The sequence below is a fragment of the Triturus cristatus genome, chromosome 6 (genome assembly GCF_964204655.1).
Source record: "Triturus cristatus chromosome 6, aTriCri1.1, whole genome shotgun sequence".
In the NCBI taxonomy this organism is placed as follows: domain Eukaryota; kingdom Metazoa; phylum Chordata; class Amphibia; order Caudata; family Salamandridae; genus Triturus; species Triturus cristatus.
This window is the reverse complement of record NC_140589.1, coordinates 1,619,599,515-1,619,621,785: the sequence shown is the minus strand read 5'-3', so window position 1 is coordinate 1,619,621,785 and position 22,271 is coordinate 1,619,599,515. Positions and strand designations below refer to the sequence as shown.

At 43.6% G+C, this 22,271-nt stretch overlaps 1 protein-coding gene across 2 annotated transcripts in view; it reads left to right on the top strand.

Annotated features, from left to right (window-relative positions):
* Positions 1-22,271, top strand: part of PRKCE (protein kinase C epsilon) — a 1,182,017-nt gene that overhangs the window by 1,034,956 nt on the left and 124,790 nt on the right. For both annotated transcript variants that reach the window (XM_085612767.1, XM_085612766.1), the window contains one exon: positions 16,641-16,779. In XM_085612767.1, the coding sequence (XP_085468893.1) occupies positions 16,641-16,779 (139 nt within the window). The remainder of the gene's footprint in view (positions 1-16,640; positions 16,780-22,271) is intronic.

The following is a 22,271-nucleotide window of genomic DNA, read 5'->3' as shown; positions in this document are numbered from 1 at the left end:
TACAACGTAGGCATTACAACATAAGTCGTTACAATGACTTGCGCTGGATGGCGCTATACACTAAGGAATAGTATGATTTACTATTCCAATACCTTCCCTACTGTTACGTAGGCTGGAGTTGGAATAGTAAATCATACTATTCCTAAGTCCAGAGCCCTCCAGCGCAAGTCGTTGTAATGACTTGCGTTGTAATGCCTGCTTGTAAACGTATCGCGGTGTGAAGACCACGATGTAACGTCACATATTTAGGTCTCTTACGTAAAGCTCACCTGATTTACACCCTTAAGTGTCTGCGAAAGCAAATTAACATGAATTTACCAATGGTGACTACTCCTACAAAAGCAACATTTTCAATAAAACTGAAAGTCTGGTACCACGCTCCCCTTCTATGCACAATAAAAACGTACATTTTCAAAATCAATTTTAGTATGATCATCTTAGCACTGGTCCTCTCCAGCCTAACTAGTGGCAATGCATTACACATTGGTGCCTGCAACTCTACCCTGTTTTCCACTGAAATGCCTCGTACACTGTTATGCTTGCTTCATCAGAGGGCTAATGAAATATCACTACATCACTCGCATCCTAAGAGCAGTCCTGGTAAACATCTCCAAGTCCTTCTGCATTTTCTGCTAGGCAATACAACTGCTTAACAGATAAATCTTCTCAGAAGATCAACTTAAAACAAGAACCCCCCACCACTTCCAAATTTCAAATCAAGAAGTGCAGATATGAAGAAGGAAAACTTCCACAAGACATTCCTTCTCAGGCTGTAAACCTGGGATCTAGAACAAAATCTTGTCATGCATCAGGCTGTCCTTTTCTCTCCTACCCAAATCATTAAGAATTGTACCCTGTGTGGCTGATAGGATACATCACCGCTTGTTTCTACCAGTCAGACCACTTCATGTGCAAGACTCCTTTCCCCTCTTATATTCTATATATTTTAATTTAAGGCTTTTACCTAACAAAGAACTTTGCTAGCACCTTCTAAATCTGATTTGCTGATATCTGTTGAGAGAGGGCAGCTGAGGAAAATCCCCTCCAAAAATGATAGGCTGAAACGTTCGTTGGGCATTGAGCAGCAACCAATAGCTGCCTTGGTGGCACTTTGTGGAGCAGAGGCTCAGTGTGCAGGCATGCCTTACTGCCATATACACCCTTCCCACTCGAATTATGACTCTTATAACATGGCTGGAGTCCTGCTCCGACAGAGGTCTTTCCTGGCTGACCGTGTGCAAAAGAGATTTATGCAACACAAAAGACTGGAGAAACTCATTGGGACACCTTAAAGAAACACATTTTATGTGTATAGCACGATGTGACTTGCCTGGAAGAAAAGGGTTAATAAGCTAAAAAATATATGATGAAAGGAAAAATGGTAGGCAGTGTACAGTGGAGAAGGAAGTATTTCCTTGTGAAAAATGTATGTGAAGTTGCCCTCAAGAGGTGATGCTTATTATGTTTCCAACTTCCATTGGTGACCCCCCTTTCTGCAGGCCTTATGACAGCGCACTTTACCACTGCTAACCAGTGCTATAGTGTTTTTTCTCTCTCCCCTAAACATGGTAACATTAGTTCCTCCCCAAATGGCATATTTAATTAATTTATAAGTCCCTGTGCCAAGGACCTGTAAATGAAATACTACTAGTTGGCCTGCAGCACTGATTGTGCCACCCACTGAAGTAGCCCACTAAGCATGCCTCAGGCCTGCCACTGCAGAGCCTATATGGGCAGTCTTACACTGTCATGCACCCAAAATAAACCTTTTGTCAAGCCCAAACCTCCCCTTTTTATTCATATTAGTCACCCCTAGCATGAAGGCAGGGTACAGTGTATTTAAAAAGCAGAACATTTACTTTTAAGTGTTACATGTTCTGGTAGTGAAAAACTCTCAAAATGTTTTACACTACTGCAAGGCCTATCTGTCCCATAGGATAACATTGGGATTACCTTATGACATTTTGTAAGTGTAATTTCCAGTTGGGAAGAGAAATACCCCCAAGTCTGGTATCTCTAGAATCTTAACTTAAAATCCTAATTTATGGTGATGTTGGATTTTAAAGTACAGTTCAGGAAATGCCATTTTTTAGAAAGCTTTAATGTCCTTACTTTAGCCATTTGGTGCCTGGTGCCTGACCCTGATACACATGTGGACGGTAACATCTGGGCTTTATGTATTCCCGCCAGACAGCCACACTGTAACTTGTTGGGCCATTCTGGGTGGATGGAAGGGAGGAGTTGGACCCAGTCTCACTTACGCCTGAATAAGCTGTGTCCTGGCCCCACCCAAAGGGCTGCATACCTCCTGTAGTGAGTCTGGAGCAAAGGCAGGAAGGGAGGACTACTATGCACTTCAAAGACCTGTCTTTCAAGTCTCCCCCACTTGGGTAGAAGTACTGGACCTCTGAAACCATGACTCAGTACATTTCTGGACCTGTGAAGTCGCTGCCAGGAAGAAGGACTGCTGTGCTGCAGAAGGACTGCCACTCTGCTGTCCTGCTGCTTTGCTGGACTCCTGCCTTGCTAAGCTACCCTGCTGCTTTGCTGAGCTACCCTCCTGCGCGCTGTTCCCCTGCCTGGGTAAGAAGGACTGGACCTGCATCACTTCAATTCAGAGTGTCTCTAAGGGATAGCTGGCTGGCCTCCTGATCTCAAGTCTCAGGGATATAAAAGACTTCCAACTTACCTGCTTCTGCACCTGAACTCTGAAAGTGTTATCATGCACTGCATTTATTATGATGCATCGGGGCAAACTGAGTGCTGGAGTGTGAAGCAGTGTGCACCCACCCCCCTCCTATTTGAAAAGTCTCCGTTGAGCTAACGAGCTGACGAGCTCTGGTTGATACCAAAGGGGATGATGGACGGAGCGTTTGAGCAAATCAAACACTCACCCCCAGTCAACTGACCTGAGCCATGAGGCACAGGGTCAGACTGATTTGCATATGGCCATGTCTGAACTGGGGTGGTGGAGTGAGCTAAAGAATGATGATGGATTAAACCCAGATCAGTTGACTGGGGGTGAGTGCTTGCAGTGTTCAACACTCCGTCCATCATCCCCTTTGGTATTGCTTTGTTGGCCCTAAGTTGTCAGGGTATGCCCAGACGTGGGTCCCTTGCTCACTTTGCCACTGGATTCAAGATAGCCTGGCTGATGAGGGTTATGAACCTGAAACCGGTCCCAGGATGCTTGTTTCCGGTCCAGGGAAGACATGGCTTGGCAGTTCGGGCTGGACTGTTCCCATGAGGCACAGGGTCAGACTGATTTGCATATGGCCATGTCTGAACTGGGGTGGCGGAGTGAGCTAAAGAGTGATGATGGATTAAACCCAGATCAGTTGACTAGGGGTGAGTGCTTGCAATGTTCAACACTCCGTCCATCATCCCCTTTGGTATTGCTGAGTTTGGTTGATACACATGTGCCCAGCAAGTGGTACTGAGACCTGAGAAGACTTAGGGCAGCATCTCCAGCACCCTCAAAAAAGTGTTGCTCTCTACTGAAGAAGGACAATTATCCTGAAACACGTGTCTAGAGATACACAACACTGGCTGCACCAACATGGGTGAAAAACTAAAGCCTGACACCGAACAAAGTGTTATCATGCACTGCATTTATTATGATGCATCGGGACAAACTGAGTGCTGGAGCTTGAGGCAGTGTGTGCCCACCCCCCTCCTAAGACTTCCAGCTTACCTGCTTCTGCACCTGGACTCTGCCTTCTGTGAATCTGCCCTGCCAAGTGGTGCCACCCCAGTCATGAACCCTTGTAAGTGAGGCCTGAGGTGCTTGGTTCAGAAAAACCCATGCATCCTCTGTTGAACTGGCGTGGCTGCATGGACCAGAACTCGCGCTTCACCCCTGTTCTGTGCATCAGAACTGGTGCATCGCTCCTGTTGCGTGGGTCAGAACCAGCGCATCACTTCTACTGCGTGGATCGGCTCAGACGCATCGCCTTTGGAATTACCACTGCACAAGGTATCTGCATCTCCGTCAACGGCATCCTCGACAATGATAACGAATCTCTGCATCGCACCTCTTCACTCTTTGAAGTCGACGCATCAGCTCTGCTCTGCAGATCAGGATTGGTGCATCACCCCCACTGTGTGGATTGGCATCAACGCATCACTTTGACTAAGACTACGGCCTAAATCTTCGATGCTGACACAACCAGGATCAAGGTACTTTTGTTCAGCTGGCCTCAGGGACGTACTGGCCGTAGCAGGCATCGGGCGTTTCCCCAGGTGGGGGATGGTTTTAGAGTGATGGGGGCCGGTTTTGTAATTTGGGGCGGTTTTGCACCAGTGCTGAAATATCGGCCCCAGTTACAAAAGCAGTAGTGCTTCATACTTGTCACCCGCCAATCTCCCCTGTCCCCAACCCCACCCCCAGGGGCTGGCCTGAAAAAATTGTTCAGCTGCTTTGGGTTTCCAGTCCAGCCCAGCTGGCCTCACTGGGCCCTGTATCTCGACCGCGCTCCATCGCAGTCGGCCTGAACGTTTGATTTTGTCCCAGTCCAGTGCTTCCAGATATCCAAAGTAAGCGCTTATTGCTTCTAAGCACTATTTTATAGTTTATTCTCTAAAAATCCATATCTCAAGTTCTATCTAATTTTTGGATATTTGCAATTTTGGTCTTGTTTTATTTATTAAATTAAGTTCTATTTTTCTAACCTGGTGTTGAATTTTTTTGTGTAGTGTTTTCACTGTTTTACAGTACGAAGTATCGCACAAATACTATAAACATTGCTTTTAAGTTAAGCCTGACTGCTCAGTGCCAAGCTACCAGAGGGTGAGCAGAGTTTAATTTAGGGTTTGCCTGCTTTTGACCCTGACTAGGATTGTTGTTTCTGCTTGACTAGGGCTCATACCCCATTCAACCTACAACCCAATTTCTAACAGTTATTTAAAACTGCTTTTGAACGGAACTCTATAGTGCCCTCCCACATAAGAAAACTGGATTCTCAGTACCCTTCGATCCCTTGTTATTTGGTCACACAAGAGATGATGGTGGTACCTACTCACTGATACCACTGCATTCCTTGGTTACATATTTCTGGCTACTAGGCAATAATACAGCTGTGGCAGTCTCCAGGTTCTTGTTATTTTTTACTGGGGATGGCTAGGGAGTGGCACATTATTACAATGGAGAAATGTCTGTGGTAGTCCATGACAACAGAACTGTTATGATCATGCATGGACCCCATTTAAGATGGATTTCCAGAGCTAACCCCAGTTAGCAGTTTGACCTCTTCAAACCTGGCTTACTAAGCTGGGCAAGATTGCATGGTTATCATTCGGGGCAGGACCCCCCTCGATTCCCTTCCGACTCTTGACTGAGTTCAAGAACTTATCATGTCCGACGGATATAGCTATGTAGATCCCTTCTGTGTTGGGTGCCACAAACTTGGTGCCTGATTCATGGTGTCTTTTCAAGAAAGATGGTTTAGCTCACATGAGATGTTCTGTAAGACTGTAATAATAAGTGAACTTCATGATTGTTAGCCCTGATGAAGTACATTATGGCTGCTTGTTATCTCTCAACTAGTCCCCCCCACTGTCAAGTTTCCTTCTTTTCTCCCAATAAATACTTACAATTTTGCCACCAAGGCCCTTCTTTTCCTTTTTCATATCAATGAAAAATAGATAAAAGCTTTTTTTAAAAAACTGTTTTTTTAAAAGGATGCCAACATTACAGAAATGCCCCAGGGGAACAATACATGTTTGAGTTCACTTTTGTGAATTCCATATTGCAGATGGGTTCACATATTTTTGCAATTCTTTCTGTAATATCAATAGCATGGGGCGACATTTTACACCTGTGTGATGTCAATGGCTGCTCCCTCATTTGCATGGGGGCAGAACCCTAAGAAAACAAGCAAACGCCTTTGCACCCACATATATTACTGACCCATGCACAGGGACAACCAGGCTCTGAGGAGATGTGCTAACTGTGCTCTACATAGGAAGTGGATTACCAAAACCCTGAAGGTGCCTTTTGGTTTGGTCTTCTGGCATTCCAGAGATGCCTTAAGAATCCCCCAGCAGGCAGGTGAAGTCACAGTGTGCCAACCTGCCTAGGGATCACTACTGTCCTTTAAAATAAGGCCAATTCCCATGCATAGAAAGGAGGATTGGTCATCAAACTGCTTCTCCCTTTTTCGCTGCTACACTTTCCCAAGATTGTGTTTAAGCCCTTTTTAGGTCGACGACTACCAGACAGTGCAGCTGTCTGGTTTACTAAAGACATCTTGGGGGCATTCAGAAAGCTTCCATGGGAATTCATTTCACCCATTGCTTACCATTTGCTTTGTGGTTTGTAACTTACAGTTGCTTGCTTTCTATTTGCTGGCTTTATTTATTTTAGGTTGTCTAGTTTGAGTTTGTCCCTTCCGTTGAGCATACCCTGATTACTATATTCTTCCACAGTGTTTGAGTTTTGTAAGCTGGTCTTTTAATTGTGTCGCAATTGCTGTGCATTCAAAGACAGAGGTCAAACGTGAGGCTCTGTCTTTTGAGGGAGCTTGGTATTTACTTTTCTTTCTCTGACTTCACAGTGAAGATTTATGTAACAATCTTGCTGTAAATGTAATTGTCTGCAAATGAATTGTGCAGATATTTCCGAATATATCAGAAGTAGGACAGAACAATTGAAGTAGATTTTTCTGTAATTTTGAATTGTGGTGGAATCAAACATTTAAATAGAATCAAAACACATCAATACACTAGAGGATGACATTTCCACACATTATCGTTTTTGTGCTGTATGCATTAATTAGTAAAACTGTATTTCTGTGCAAATGTAATGGTCATGTCAATTGAAAATGTGTTGTCTGTAATGGCAGTACACTACCACACCATGCATCCTCCACTTTACGCCACTCCACTCTACTCTGCACCACTCCAGGCCACTGCACTTTAATCTGCACCACTCCACTCTATGCCTCTCTACTCTACCCTACCCCACTATACTCTATGCCAATGCAGTCTACGCCACTCAAGACTAGGACACTCAACTCTATACCACTCCACTCTACTCTGCAACACTGCACTCTATGCTTCTGCACTCTACTCTGTATCACTCCACTCTACGCCAATCCACTCTATGCCACTTCCACTCTATCTTGCACAACTTTGCCCAGTGCCACTTCACTCTACTCTGAAACAATTTACTCTGCATCACTGCACTCTATGCCACTCTACTCCCCTCTGAGGGACTCCACTCTACCCCATTGCAGTCTACGTTGTGCCACTTTACTCTATGCCACTACACTATACACCACTCTGCTCTAAACCACTGCACTCTACGTCAATCTACTCTGCACCAGTGCACTCAAAGCCACTGTACCCTGTCACTCTGTTCTACTCTGCGTAACTGTTCTCTATACCAATGCACACTGCACTCTACACTATTTCAGTTTATGCCACTCTACTCTGCAACATTATAATCTATGCCACTGCATTCTAAGACGCTGCATTGTATGTCACTGAGTTCTGTGCTGCTTTATGACCAATGCACTCTATGCCAGTGCCCTCTACTCCACTCTGTGGCACTCCACTGTATGCCACTCCGCTGCACATAGTGGCACTCTACACCACTCCACTCAATGCCACTCTACTCTGTCACCCCCTCCACTCCACGCCTCTCCACTTTCTGCCACTTCAGTGTACGCCACTCCACGACTAGCTACTCTACACTGTCACTGTACTCTTCAACATTCCACTCTAGGCTACTCCACTCTACACTGCACCACTCCACTCTACACCACTGCATTCTTCTCTGTACCACTTCATGCCACTACACTTTATGCCACTGCACTCTACCCTGAATCACTCAATTGTATGCCACTTCACTCTACTCTGAACCACTCCACTCTACGCCATTGCACTCTACGCCACTCTACTTTACTCCACTGTGTGGCACTTCACTTTATGCCACTTTACTCTTCATCACTCCACTTTACACCACTGCACTCTACTCTGCCCCACTCTACACCCCTGCACTCTACGACACTCTACTCTAAACCACTACACTCTACGCCACTGCACTGTAGGTCACTCTATTCTACTCTAAGCTGTGGCATTATACATCAATGCACTCTACGTCAGTTTACTCTACACCAAACAGTGCTACTCCATGCCGCTGTACCCCATATCTGTCCACACAATGCCACTCTATGGAACTCTACCCTATGCCACTCCACTGTACGTCACTTCACTCTACTCCACTCCAAGCCACTACTCTCCATGCCACTTTGCTCCACGCCATGATATTCCACTCTACTCTGCTCCAGTCCACCCAACGCCACTCCACTCCATCCTATGGCACTTCACTCCACTCTATGGCACTGTAATCTACTCTATGCCTCACCATCCTAACCCACGCCACTGTATGCCACTTTTATGCCTCCTTACTTCTTGCAACTCTATGACACTTTACTCCTCTCTACGCCACTCCATGCTACGCCATTCCACTTAACTCCACTCTACGCTATGCCACTCCACCCTACTCCACTCTGTGGCACTCCACTCTATAACATTTTACTCCAATCTGCAGCATTAACTCCACTCTACGCTATGCCACTCCACCCTACTCCACTCTGTGTCACTCCACTCTACAACATTTTACTCCAATCTGCAGCATTTTACTCCACTCAGTGCTGTGCCACTCTACGGCACTCCACTCTATGGCACTCTACTTCACTCTACACCACTCTACTCTACAACATTCTATTCTACAACAGTCCACTCCACTCTCTGCCTCTCCACTCTGTGACACAATACTCAGTCACTCTAATGCACTCTGTGCTACAACACTCTACTCCATGACACTCTACTCCGCTCACTCTGACCTCCCACTCCATCACACTCCACTGTATGCCGCTCCAGTCCCTCTATGCCACTCACACTATATGCCACTTTACACCCCCCACTCTACTCTGTATCACTCCACTTTATTACAACTCCACTCTACGACACTTTGCCATTCTACGACACCCTATGCCACTCTACAACACCCTATGCCACTTTATGGCACTCCTCGCCACTCTACTCTATGCCACACCACTCTCCTGTATGCCACAAACTTTTAGCTATGGTGAGCAGCATCCACACTGGTGAACAACGTGGCTAAAACACATTCACAAAGCCAAATAGCGCTTGCATTTGTAAGACGTATTGGCTTTGTCAATGCTTGTTTCTAAAAGAAAGGTGCTTGGCTCCTGCCTCCACTGGGCACTGGATACATGCAGTAGAACAACTGCAAACGAGGGTTGGACGTTGCCCATAAGGCCCGCAGCTGGTTTGAAGCCTCATCCATGCTACCTGCTATAGCATAGCGAACAGTACAGGACGAATAAGGAAAGGTTCACTCAATTACAGCTCAGACACTACCGACATTTTTCCTGTTTACAAAATGCAATTTAATCATGTTGAGTGCAGTGGAGTAGACAATACAATCTAGGAATTTGATTCACAAAAATCAGTCAGACATTTACTCCCTTCAAGGTTCGTCTTAAATTGGAATAAATTACCAACTTCCCTGGAGTTCATTCACAAAGGATTCGACAGAACCTGGGCAGCCCCATATTTTGTGACTGTCATGTTAGATGCATAAATGTAATGCAAAAGTGCCATTGCCCTGGGCACCTTCTTCTACACTCCCACCAGTTTAGAAAGTGCTCCCTATCTGTTTACAAAATTGACACATATTTACTTGAATGACAGAGTTACTGGTCCTAATCGGGGTGGGAATGTCCTTTCAAATATTTCTAAATACCATTAAACTAACACATTTGTGGGTGTTCACAGACCTTCCAAGACATACCTGCTTTAGGAACTGCCGCTGCCTGCCCCTGGGAGCAGATTTGCTCACAAGTAATGCTATGAATGGAACATTACTTTTTTGTAAAAATAGAATGCACATTTACACTCTTAAGCCTTATGCACACCATTGTCTTGTGAATTGTGCCTTTCATTCTTTCTGAGTAGGGAGTAAGAACTTAAGATGCTATTATTTCGTTTTGGAGGCACCCTTAATTGTACACCTAAATTGTAAAGCTTACTTTTTCAAATAGAAAAGAAGATTTACAGATGAGGCTAGTGATATACATGGTGGAGACTCTCTGAATATTTCACTTCCTGTTGTGCTCTTTCCCTTGTGCTTATTCATTTCCAACGCCCAATCTATTTGTAATAAAAACCAAAACTTATGACCTGTTTCCAGTCTTTTATGCTTGGATGTTTCCTGAATCAGATGGGCTTGGAGAGTCCGGCGTTTGCATCCTGGCCAGGCATTTATATGTTTTGAAAAAAATGAAGGAATTTGGCAGAACAACTTAAATCAGTGTACAATATTTGCCAATTAGAAAAACAGCCTTCAAAACTGAGAGACAACTTTAGCACCAGAGATGTTGGCGTACTGGAGGATATTGGATAGGGTTCTAAAGAGCGGGCCATGTTTCCAGCTAACAAATGCGAAACATGTTTTGAATCTTGTTAACAGGGCAGGTAAAGTACAGATTTGGCACCACAATTGGAAAAACAACATGCTAGAGCAATTATTCAACCGGACACAAGGGTAACACGTCAGCAGACAGATGGAATACCCAGAGACCCTTCTGGTAGTTCTTGCCCGATGCAAGATTAAGTTGAAAAGGTTCCTTGTGTTTACATTCTGAGAGCGGCAGCGTAGGGGTTGATCTGGCAGGGCTTCCCTATAATTATAGGGACAGAGCTCACGTGGAAGAAGCTGGAAGCCCATTTGTGATGGAAGGAAGTATCTTCTGTGCCTGGGCTCCCGTTTCCTGTCCTGTGCACACTCCTCTAATGTAAGGAGGAGTCCGAATAGAGAGGAAAGAAAGGCACCGACTCTCCTACGTGAGAGTTGATTTTACCTCCCACAAGATCCTGGCTGTAAAATCCCAATGGGCTGCAGTGCCCTGTTGCACCCCCGACCCACTACCAGGCACGATGGAGCATGTAATCCCCCTCCCTACTGGCAACATCCCTTCCTGTCCTCACCCTCGACACCCCTCTCCCCCCAACCCATTCCTTCACCAGTGACTGCACACACATTAACCACCTGCTCGGAACATACAGTATTTGCAAATGTTTAACGCAAGGAAACGAGATTTAAGTGCAGAATTCTGCATCGTAAATCTGATTCTGCACAGTTATTTCCCATTGCCTATGGTTCAATTCATAAGAAGAGGATATATATGCACCAGTATCATTTGGAAATGGAAATGACTGCTACCCAAATGCCCCCATAAACAGAGCCTTGCAGTGGTACCAACACAAAATAATATTTTAAGTGTAGTGTTTGAATTTTTACTATGCCTTGATTAGCCATTTTTGGTTTTGGTAACTTTGTCTGTTTAATGGCAAATATGCAGACAGTATGCATGGGCTCCACAGACGCATTTAGTCCAGGCTTCTCCATCAAGTAGCTCGTGAGCTACTGGTAGCTCTCCAACTACCTCTAAGTAGCTCTCCTGTCTGCAGCCCAGCCTACTAATATAGCAGACTCTCCTTGGCTGATAGATACCAGAATTGTAAAGTGTGTGTTCGGGATAAAAATCTATGTATATTTAGAACTCATAAGCGTATGTTTTGAGGAATATGATTGGAAAAGTATTTAAACATTATATTAGCATGAAATGCTGCAATGGCGAGACTTATTTCTCATATTATTATTTACTTTGGTGCCAGGACCTTTGCAAGCCTGCCAGTTACACTAAGCTGATCACTGCTGACAGTCTTGCCTGGGGCGGCCACTAATGTAATTTTGCCTGATGTGGTCACTATTGCCATACCAATAATATTAGTAGCTCGGGGTGATTTTCATTGAACTTGAATAGCTCTTATTACAGAAAAGGTTAAGTTACATAATGGCCACCAACACTGCCAACTCTGCTGTCTGAGGATGGACCTTTTTCACCTGTAGGACGCACTAAAAGAAGTCTGGGAACAGTAGCAAGGGAGAAGCCTGAAAAAAAAAACACGTAGAGCTAAACCTCTAAATACACAGAGTGAGAAAGGCGACCCTTCCTAGAATAGTACCATCCTCCCTCCATTCATGCCTCCGTTCACCTTTCCATCATTTAACATTTCCAATTATCCTTTCCCCATTGCATTCTTCAGTTCACACATTTATTCGTCCTTTCACTCATCCATCTACCATTCTATCCAGTACCCTACCATCCATCAATCCATTCATCCATCCACCCTTGCCCCCTTCTTCCATTGTTCTTTTACCCTTCCTTCCATTTATACTTCCACTTTTCCTTCCTGTCACGGTTCCCTCTATTCACATTTTCTTATTTTCACCCTTTCTTTTTTGCCTTTTCCCCTGTATCGTTTCTGCTTTCTACCGCCAATCTTTCTTTCTATTCTCATCTTATTTTTCCATCTTACCTTTTCTCTCCTTCTGTTCTTTTTACTGCCTCCCTATTTTCGATGTTTTCACCATTTCTTTCCCTGTATCTGTAAATGAACATGAATCTCTTAACAGCCCTTGATCCCTGTTTCAGTCTTGATCTAGTATTCCCCTGATGTGCTATTATGAGCTCTTGTCTGCAGAATCCAAAAATAGCTAATAAACCATTTAGTGGGTCATTTTACTAGGACATTTGGCCCAGTGGGAATCCCCACTTTAACTGCTAAAGCAGGGGGATCACAACCCCACTGATCAGTGGCACAGTACACGTTCAGCTGCTAAGGAAATATTAGAAGGAGAGAACTCTGAGGAGGAGGCTTTGCATTATCCACCTGACAGCTACTCATTCCCTTCAGATGAAGACTCCTTTCTGAAGAGGAATGTTAAGCAGATATTTATGGATAATTCTTTGGAAAGATCAAAAATATTATCCAGTCGCCTGTAGAAGCTCCAGTCTTTGGCGGTACTTAACTGTGCCACAGCCAGCAGGGTTTGTCGGATGCTCTACATGCCCTATCATTGTTAAAGGAAGTCCATATCATACTCTCCTGGTATCAGGTCTCTAGCAAGCCACCTCATCGCCTGGTAAAGCGAAGCATGCTTTGTCTGGCATCTCCCTGGCAGGAAACAACCTAATGCTCTCTCTGTCCATTTGATTCTGCAATCACTGTGAATCATTTAGCAGCAAGTCCCAAGCAGCCCTGATGCTAGTAAGAATGTAAACCACGGGGAGGAGCCAAGATGGCGACCGGAGCAGACGCTTGAGCGCCCGGCTCCGTCGGCCCTTGGCCTCGGACTATCATCCTGACTCCTATCCTCGCCGATTTTCGAGGTGCAACGTGTGCGACGACGCGCTGACCGCGCCGCCGCTTTCCCGGAGTCTTAGCCCGCCCGGACGCCGGAGTTCTTGGTGCTTTTGTTCTCCGCACTGGACCCCTGCTCTATTGTGGCCTTGGCCGGCCCCCTGGAAGCTCCGCAGTTACCGGACCCGCTAGCGTAAACCTGAGCCCCGAGGTCCCGGTCCCACCTCACACCACGGACTGTCGCCGGATGAGCCGGGGGAGGGACGCCCGGACACCTCCTGTACCCCGCACCTGATGGGCTGGAGCTATAGGGTAAGCCCCGGTGCGGCGGGTCTCCTGCCCCGTTCTGTGGACCGCGCTGTGGGAGGCTGCAGACCCCCTTCTTCTATTGCCTAGTCGGCTGCAAAGAGAACCCGAGGGAAGGGCAGCGACTGTTGGCTTTTCCCTGTTGCGGCGCAGACCTGAGGGGAATTGCCTCCTTGCTACGACCCCCCCCCTGGCCACTGTACCGTTCTGCGGTAAAACATGGCGTTGATTGCCTGCTCGCGGCTGGGGGATGCTACTCCGGTCTCGCCCGCTGCCCGCTTCGCCCTCCCTCTACCAGACACCAGCTCCACAGTGCCGTCCCGGATTGCTACCGATGTGGGGGCGCAGCCTCCGCTGACATGCGGCTCCGTTCTGGCTGCCCTGCGGGACTTTCGTCTACAAATGTGTCTTGGCTTGCAAGCGCTGAGTGAGCGGTTTGACTCCATACTGTCGGCTGCGGGTCGTGAGCACCCCGTTTGTCATCAACAAGGCGTGGGTCTGCCAGTGCTTTTGTCCTCTTGCGGGGACGCAATGGCTGTTTATGATCGTGCTACACTGGTGCCTGCATCTGGCTTTACCGGCACCCAGGATCAATCGCTCTCCAGCTCAATTGCGGATACTTTGTCTCCCCGTTCATTGCTGCCTGCTTCGTTGTTGCCTGCCTCACCGTGCCCGCAAGAGTATCCAGCAGAGCGACACCTGACGTCCTCGAGGAACCGTTCATGGTGGCCTACTGCTTCTTTTCTGTGGAACTCCTGTACTTTACATGCCAGGTCTGGACTTTATGTGGTGCACAAGGGGACCTCAATAGATGGTCGGCGGCCATTTTGTGACTCTACTTCACCATCTTCTCCCAAGCGGCCATATTGTCTTTGTCTGCACGGGGTGCGGGGCCTTCATGTAGGGGCTGGTGTAATCTTAAGCCCGCGATCGGGCCAGGGCTGAACTGACTTATATCGCCATGGTTTCACGGATGGGCTGGACTGGGACTGGAACTGTTTGCATATGTTGTGCGCACTCGTCGCGGTTTGCCCGTCTTCATTTAAATTGTTGTGACACGTTATCTTCACACGACCGCTTTTGGCGTAGTGGGTTCTCAGTGTGTGGAGGCCATAGCTGGCCGATGGTTTCGGGCGCTCTGGGGTAACGTAGGCTCCTCCCCACTTACCTCTCTGTTCTCTTATTTTTCTTTACTCTATTCCTACTTTCTCTCTTGTCTATATTTCGGGTTCATTGGGCGACAGGCACTATGCTGGGGGGGGGGCAGGCCGTAGCCTCCGCATTGGTGTAGGGTGGGGGGGTAATTCACTGTTTCTACTTAGTTCTATGGGCCTTTTTCTTTTATGTTTCTGCGCTATACTTGTTTCGATTCGGGGTCCGGGTGTGGGGTGGATTGAGTGGGGGCGGCTCTGGAGGGGTGCATATTTACTCATGTGACTATCCTGTTATATAACTGCATCGCCTCACTGCCTGAGATTTTCCTTCCATGACCGTTTTACTGATGCTGCTGCTCTCCCGTGTGGTGAAGCTATCTTGCGGACTCGAATCTCCTTGGTTCTTATTCTTTACTGATTTTTTCCCTGATAAAATTATTTTGAAAACCTTAAAATTAACCTTCACTTCTCCTTCCCCTGGTGTCAAGGATCTCTCCAGTGTATACCTCATGACTCGTTGCTAATCTTGACCGTGGATGCGCAGGGGATGTAATGTTTGTACCAGTGCTTAACCGTACCGTGGCCGGCCTGACGGTTGTAGGCCCGTATTTGTTCTTTTCATATGCACAAATAAAGGTTTTAAAAAAAAAAAAGAATGTAAACCACCATCCTGCTTGCACTGTACTGATTCCTCATCATCTTCACAAGCGGAAGAGGCTTCCTGGACTTCGATTAACTAATCAATGCACCAGGCATGTGACTTTACTCTTGTGTTGTGTCTGCGGGATTGCCCTTCTAGACCTGTTCAGCTGACATACATAGACAGGCATGCTGATTCATCTCTGTGCCATATCTTGCGTTATGCAGTGCATAAATCTTCCTGTTACTATGATAGGACATATATGAGCCAAATGCTTGTATTGAGCACAATACAAGAGCACCGTCTGCAGCCCAACTGTGTTCATCTACCTTGAACAGAGGGGAGAGATAGATTAGTATATTTTATCATCTGTCTTTCTTTTGATTCTTGCCTCTGGAGAGACTTTGAAAAAGAGTGACAATTGTTTGTGAGGTGTGTGTGAAATACTCTCAGGTGGCACAAAGACAGATCTAGTTTCACAGAATAATGGCCTGCAGCATTTACACTCAACAAAGCATCCATGATGAATGAAAATTCACAAGTATGGCAGATTTTCTATAGCAGTAAGTAGGTATAAGGGTATGCATTAGGATAGGTCTAGGGACATGGATGTTAGAGGGCAGAGGGTGACCTTTAAGAAGAGAGCAAATACCCACAAAGTGAATGGCTTTGTGGATCTCTACATACTTTATGAACAGTTTTTTCTAAAAATTGTCCAATGAAATGGTTATTGTAAGTGGGAATGGTGAGGACAGCCCCATAGTTCCTTGGAAAAGAGTTTGTCATTTCAATGGAAAGGAGTTTGGTTGCCAGAGACAAATCAGGGTTGCTAAAGAAATGTTAAGTGCATTTTGCTTAACATTTACTAGTGAGCATTGTCAGCCCTGTGGACAGCCTCCACAAATATGTGCATACATTTTCCACAGGATTTTATATATTCTCAACGTCAAAATTCTTAGCAAATCATATGAGAAAACATGCCATGAGAAGATTCTTGAAGTTTGAAAATGGATCAGTAAATTATAGATAGGTGAACATAAGGAAATTAATGTGTCTCGTGAAGGAGGTTTGACTTTTGGCTTGGAGAATAAGGACATACCAGTTTTCATTTTGAGGAAATAAATATTCCGAGTTGATATTTTTCTATTTAAACTATACCAGAACTATTGGTATGTTTGTTATGAATTTTATCTTTCAATTCCTTAAGCAACTGTTTGTGTAGAAAGAAGAATTTTAAGGTTATCCTTAAAAAGAAAGATCTAAAAGAAAGGTACAAATCACATTTTTATATTTTTTTATAGGGATCTTAAACTGGACAACATTCTTCTGGATGCAGAAGGACATTGCAAACTTGCTGACTTTGGAATGTGCAAAGAAGGAATTTTAAATGGGGTAACAACAACGACATTCTGTGGCACTCCGGATTATATTGCTCCAGAGGTAATCCTGATACTTCTCCATGTATTTTATATGAAATACAGTGAATTCTTGATGGCGTCTGGCTGGTGATTGAGTTTTGTTGCCTATTTTGGTTGTGGAGAATTGGTGTGAGATGTTACCTATCAAACATTGGGTGTTCTACAGGGGATGTTGCAGGCCCCAAAGGTCATCCTGTTGTTGACCATGAGCTAGTGCATTCCTTTTAGAAGAGGTGACCTCCCAAATCTTCACAACCATTTTTGCATTTTTAATTTGCATTATAGGAGGTCTTAGCAGTGCTCCAACTTTCTGTCTACTGCTGCATGTACTCTGTGCTTGTGCAAAAGTGTCTGCATGAAATGTAATATGGATTATTAATTTCACCCCGAAGAATTTTATTTAATAGACAGTTGGACATTGTGGAATGTGAATAAGACCAAGAAGAAAGTTCACAGTCATGTTTTAGAGTTGGTTTAAGTTAATGATGTTGGGTGCTATTCTTGCCTTGATGAGCTGGAAGTGCATGTCTTAATAGGTTATATCTATGATTGCTACGCTGATAAAGTACTTCATGACAATAGTGCTATCTGCATAGCATTGTTTACCGTTTTTAGGAGCTGAGAGATTGTGTGTTTATTTTACCTATATAAATGTTGAGTTTGAATATTAAATTGAGCTGCTAAAGGTATTGATCCCTGGGGAATCTGCAGAAGCTGGTTCTCAGGAAGGGCAGAAGCTCTGTGTAAAGACATTCGTGGTGTGACTTCTCATAGCATTATTTTCAGAAATGCATGAAAAGTAAAGTAGATGTTTATATTTACGTTTATGCGTGTCTGTTTGATTAGCACAGAAAAATATTAATTGCTACTCTTGGCTCAGAGCAGATACAAAATTCGCAGGAAAACAAACCAAAAAAATATCAAAGAAAAAATCAGCTCATTAAAATAGGTATATCTCATAAATGATCAAGACAATAGGTAAAACAAAAATATAAAACTATTCCAGCAAAATATAAAGATCTAGGCCCGGAATCTAAGCCACGTGGAATTTAGATTTTTCACACCTGTTTTTTCCAGGTTTAGGAGAACCATACCTCGTTTCTCCAGCCAGTAATCCCAGCCTGAAAAAATCGCATGAAACTTTGGTTGCAGCAGCAGTACTAAATATACACATTAAAATCCATGAAAAATGAGCATTCAATGTGGTTTTATGATGGAAAAGATTGGGCCCTCATGGTCATTTTCCATTCCATTTTTACTCATAGTTGCATGGTAAAGCTGCAGATTAATCAATCCATAGAGGTACATTTGCAGTATTGTGCAACTTGTTTATCAGGCCCTCAGAATGACATGTCACATTAAGTATGATGTCAAAGGGCGGCCCCATATAATGAAGCTATGCAGGTACAAACAAAGAATCATACACTACTTGTGTAATTTCCTTCATTATGTGCAATAAGCAATTAGTGTGTATGGGAACAGGTGTGCTAACAAGTGCCATCACAATTTATGAAGAAACCAATCTTTGAAAAACTTTCGAGGCGGTGGCTAGCAGAATATTAATGATCATGGTATTCCAAAACTTGGGGGCATGGAATATAAAACAAATGATTATAATAGCCTGCAACGTCGGCTTGTGGCACCAACAATGCATTTTGATGAGCTGAGTGAGCTCAAGTTTACAATAAAAGAATAAATGTTCTTGTTGACTAGATTGACAAATTGTCTCAGGTGTCACATAGTGTTATATTAGTGCCTCTAGCTGGTTGGAATATAGACACACAGTTTTTCAATATCGATTTGTATTTTGGGTTGGTTTGAAATTCTATGGTATTGTCTTCTCTCATAGGTTAAGGATATAAAACATGATTGGAACTGGTTTGTATTGAGGAGGATTTGTTGATTGAAGTACAGCAGTTTCCAATCAAGAGGTAATCAATGACTTCAGCTGGATAGGGTAGGTGCACACACGTAAGGCGACATTGTTAATGTTGATTTTCAGTCAATTCAGTACATTTAGCACATTATTCTGCGAATAAAAAAATACGTTGATTGACATGGCTATAAATGATTTTCAGATAGCTGGTTTTAGTGAGTTTGTTGTGTTAGTGCTGTTAATTGAGAGTCTTTCTTTATGAAACTTCACCCTGTAACAGCTGGGAATAGTGGTGGATTCATCTCATCAGATGTCTGTGTGCTTTTCACAATGAGATATTAGCTGGAGAGGCACTTTGAGGTGTGGAACAGAATGTGATTTGTCTCTGATTGTCTGGAATTTGTTAGCAAAAAGATTCAGCTTTACTTTGAGCCAAGGGCAATCAGTAGTGGTGCGCACACTGTTGATGATAGATAAAGTATGCATACTGTTAAAGATCTGTTGTTGCAGTAGTGTTACAGAGCTTCCTTTCTCTCCAAGTCAAATTTTTTTATTAAGGGAGCCAGGTCATTTCTTTCAGATTGTATGGCTTCTCAATATTAAACAGTTGAACTCACGTTCATTGGCACCAAATCAACCACAATTCACATTTACCACTCCCTAGGTGAGAATACCTCTGTTGAACATTCTGCATTACCTTTCATTTCATGATGGTGGACAACAATCACATATTTTTTTAAACCTTTACTTTCACTGGGGTATATACCTACTCATAGCCATCCATCAGTATTCACCTCCTTCCTACTGTAGAATACCTTGATCCAAAACTGTTTTGAACCCCACGCAAATCAAAGAAGCCACTCTGGATCTAGTTATTGGTAAGAGGCCTCCATTTTAGTGGAGTACCCAATCACAGCTGCCCGGTCTGACCACTATTAAATGACTGTTAATGGGATCAGTACAGTTGGACAACCTATGAGGCAAAAAAAATGTGGCTTCACGATTTATGGGATATTAACACCAGTGTTCTCGTTACCAGCTTTGCAGTGAGTCTCCATTGGCTTTCCGAGGATTTGGACGCGAGTCAATGTTATGGGAAAAAAGGAAATTAATGTAAGAGGTCTGGTTCCTGATACACCAAGGACCTTAAGGATCAGAAAAAGCCTAATTCAATTGTTCGTGCACTCTTAGTTTCTTAATCCTTCTAAGGCTAACCTGAAAAAAACTGTGCAGCCAGAAGGTCACACAGAAAACCTATTTTGGTTCCAAATCTTTATCCACCAATACTTAAGTTGAAACAGCCAGCAACAGGCCTATGAAGCTCTTTGAGATTGCTAAATCTGTCAATTATCTTTATCCCTCCATTAGTCATGTTGAGCCTGAAAAGAAATTAGAAGGATGCAGTCGCTTTATATTTCCAAGGTCAAAACTATTGAAGCATTCACGTCCGTCCCTTCCAATCTCCACATCTTGTCTCATGTGCAGAAATCTCCAAGCAATTGCTCTAGTTTTAAAATGATTTCAAAGAAAGAATTTCTCTGCAGTATTTCCAAAAGTAAACCTTCCAATCTTGCAGGTGACCCGTTACCATCTAACCTAGCACTAGTGATTGGTGCTAAACTTGTGCCTCACCGGGCTTACCTGAATAATATCTCTCAAGCAGAGTTTGCAGATAACTGTAAATGTGGGTCAAGTCACCCAGATTGCCTGAATAATTTTGATACAATTTCCAGTATGTCATTTTAGTTAAATTACTGAAAAGTTTAATAAATAACCAACAGACACAAATTCTAAATGACAATGATCTCCTTGATGACTTTCAGTCTGGTTTTTAGAGCAAGCTGCAGTACTGAAACCTCCATCCTTCAAATTATTGATGATGTCCCGAATATTCTGTACAAAGGTGGCTCATAATGGAGGATATTATTAGCCCTTTTATTGGCTTGTGACATTCCATTATTTATCATATTATTATTCACATACTAAATGAATATATGGACTTGGAAGGCAAGGTCTGAATGCATTCAAGTCATAACTAATCGCTTTAAAATTACTCAAATTGATAGCATTTTTTCCAGTCCTGCTCTTGCACATCAGTGAGACCCTCAGTGTCAGTTTTAGGTCTTCATCTCTTTTATTTCTATCTTGACCTAATTGGTTTTGTTATCAGAGAATATGACATGTCCCACCACCAGCATTCAGATGACACACAGTTCTACCTGAACATCTCTTGAACTGGGATATTCCCTTGGTTGCTTCAACTGCATGGCTGTGTAACACCTTAACTTTAAAGCTAATTAACTAGAACACATTTTTATGTGGACTCAGACCTGCTCTACCCTAGTTCAGGATTGGCTTGAATCAACCAACATCCTAGACTGCACTTTCTCTGTCATTTATAGTGTTAAATCACTTGGCATCACGTTTGGCTCTCGACTGGACCTCTAGAAACAAATTAACACATTGTCCAACAGCAACAATCATTAATTTACACTGATTCATGGAATCAAACCTCTCTTCCAAGAACGAGGCCTCAAATATATAAGCCAACTAGCACTGTTAATACCCGACTGTAGCAGTGCCATTTTCTCTGGCATACCAAAAAACCACCCACCTTGTTCCACCCATAAATTTCTTGGATGCTGCAGCATGTTAAATTTCTGCGATTGGCCAATCTGATTGTGTCACTCTTGCACTGCGAGCAACATCCCTGTTGATGGCATATAAACTTAAAAACCTGCATGCCTAATGCACAAACGTCAAACTCAAATCATACTCACTTTTACAAGTAAGTTGAAGATTTTGGGGCGGGTCACTCCAATATGTTTTGGAGTTGGACTCCCAGGATCTGGAATTCCATTTAACATTCAATTCATACTATTGCCTTAAGCACTAAAGTAATTTATTTTTTATTAATATTTCGCCCAAATCGTCTAACAAACGTCTGTACTCTGCCTCTTTTTTGTCCTGATCATTTTGGAATCCAGGGCTACAATTTACCTGGTTGAATTGTTGATTGTCCCCCCATAGTGCTGCCTCTCATGACTGACTGCACATAGCTCGTATATTCGAATTGATGGGATTTACACTGATCTGGTTTTGGTCCTGAATCACAGCGACCTCTGTCTATAGTTGTTATTACTTTTTACATATTAATTTTACACCTCAGTTATTATTCTGAATTGTAGTTGTAAAGTATTATCTTGCCATGCTCAGTCTTTTCCCTCTTTAAAATATAAAAAATGTTCAATAAAAGAATTCAACTTACTGTCCAGCCATCCCACCCCAAACCAAATGACTTCATAAACATGAGCAGATGTTCACAGGGATCTCGGAATGGAAAATAATGCTACTAAATAAATATGTTCTTCACTGTTTTGGTTAGAAACAATGAAGCATGATTTTGGAAAACCAATCACAGAGCTGAAGAATGGTTTTTAGTTCATTCTCTTTGAACGACACGAAGGGCTGTCATAGGATAATTCTTCTATTCACCATTTTCGATGACTGAGGTTCCGATCCAAGTACCATACTTCTGTTACAATGTTATGTTTACCCTTGATTTCCTTTCGCTACATATCTGCCAGTATTATTAACACATTAGTTGCTGTGATGCCTCTTTGCATTTTTCTCATGGT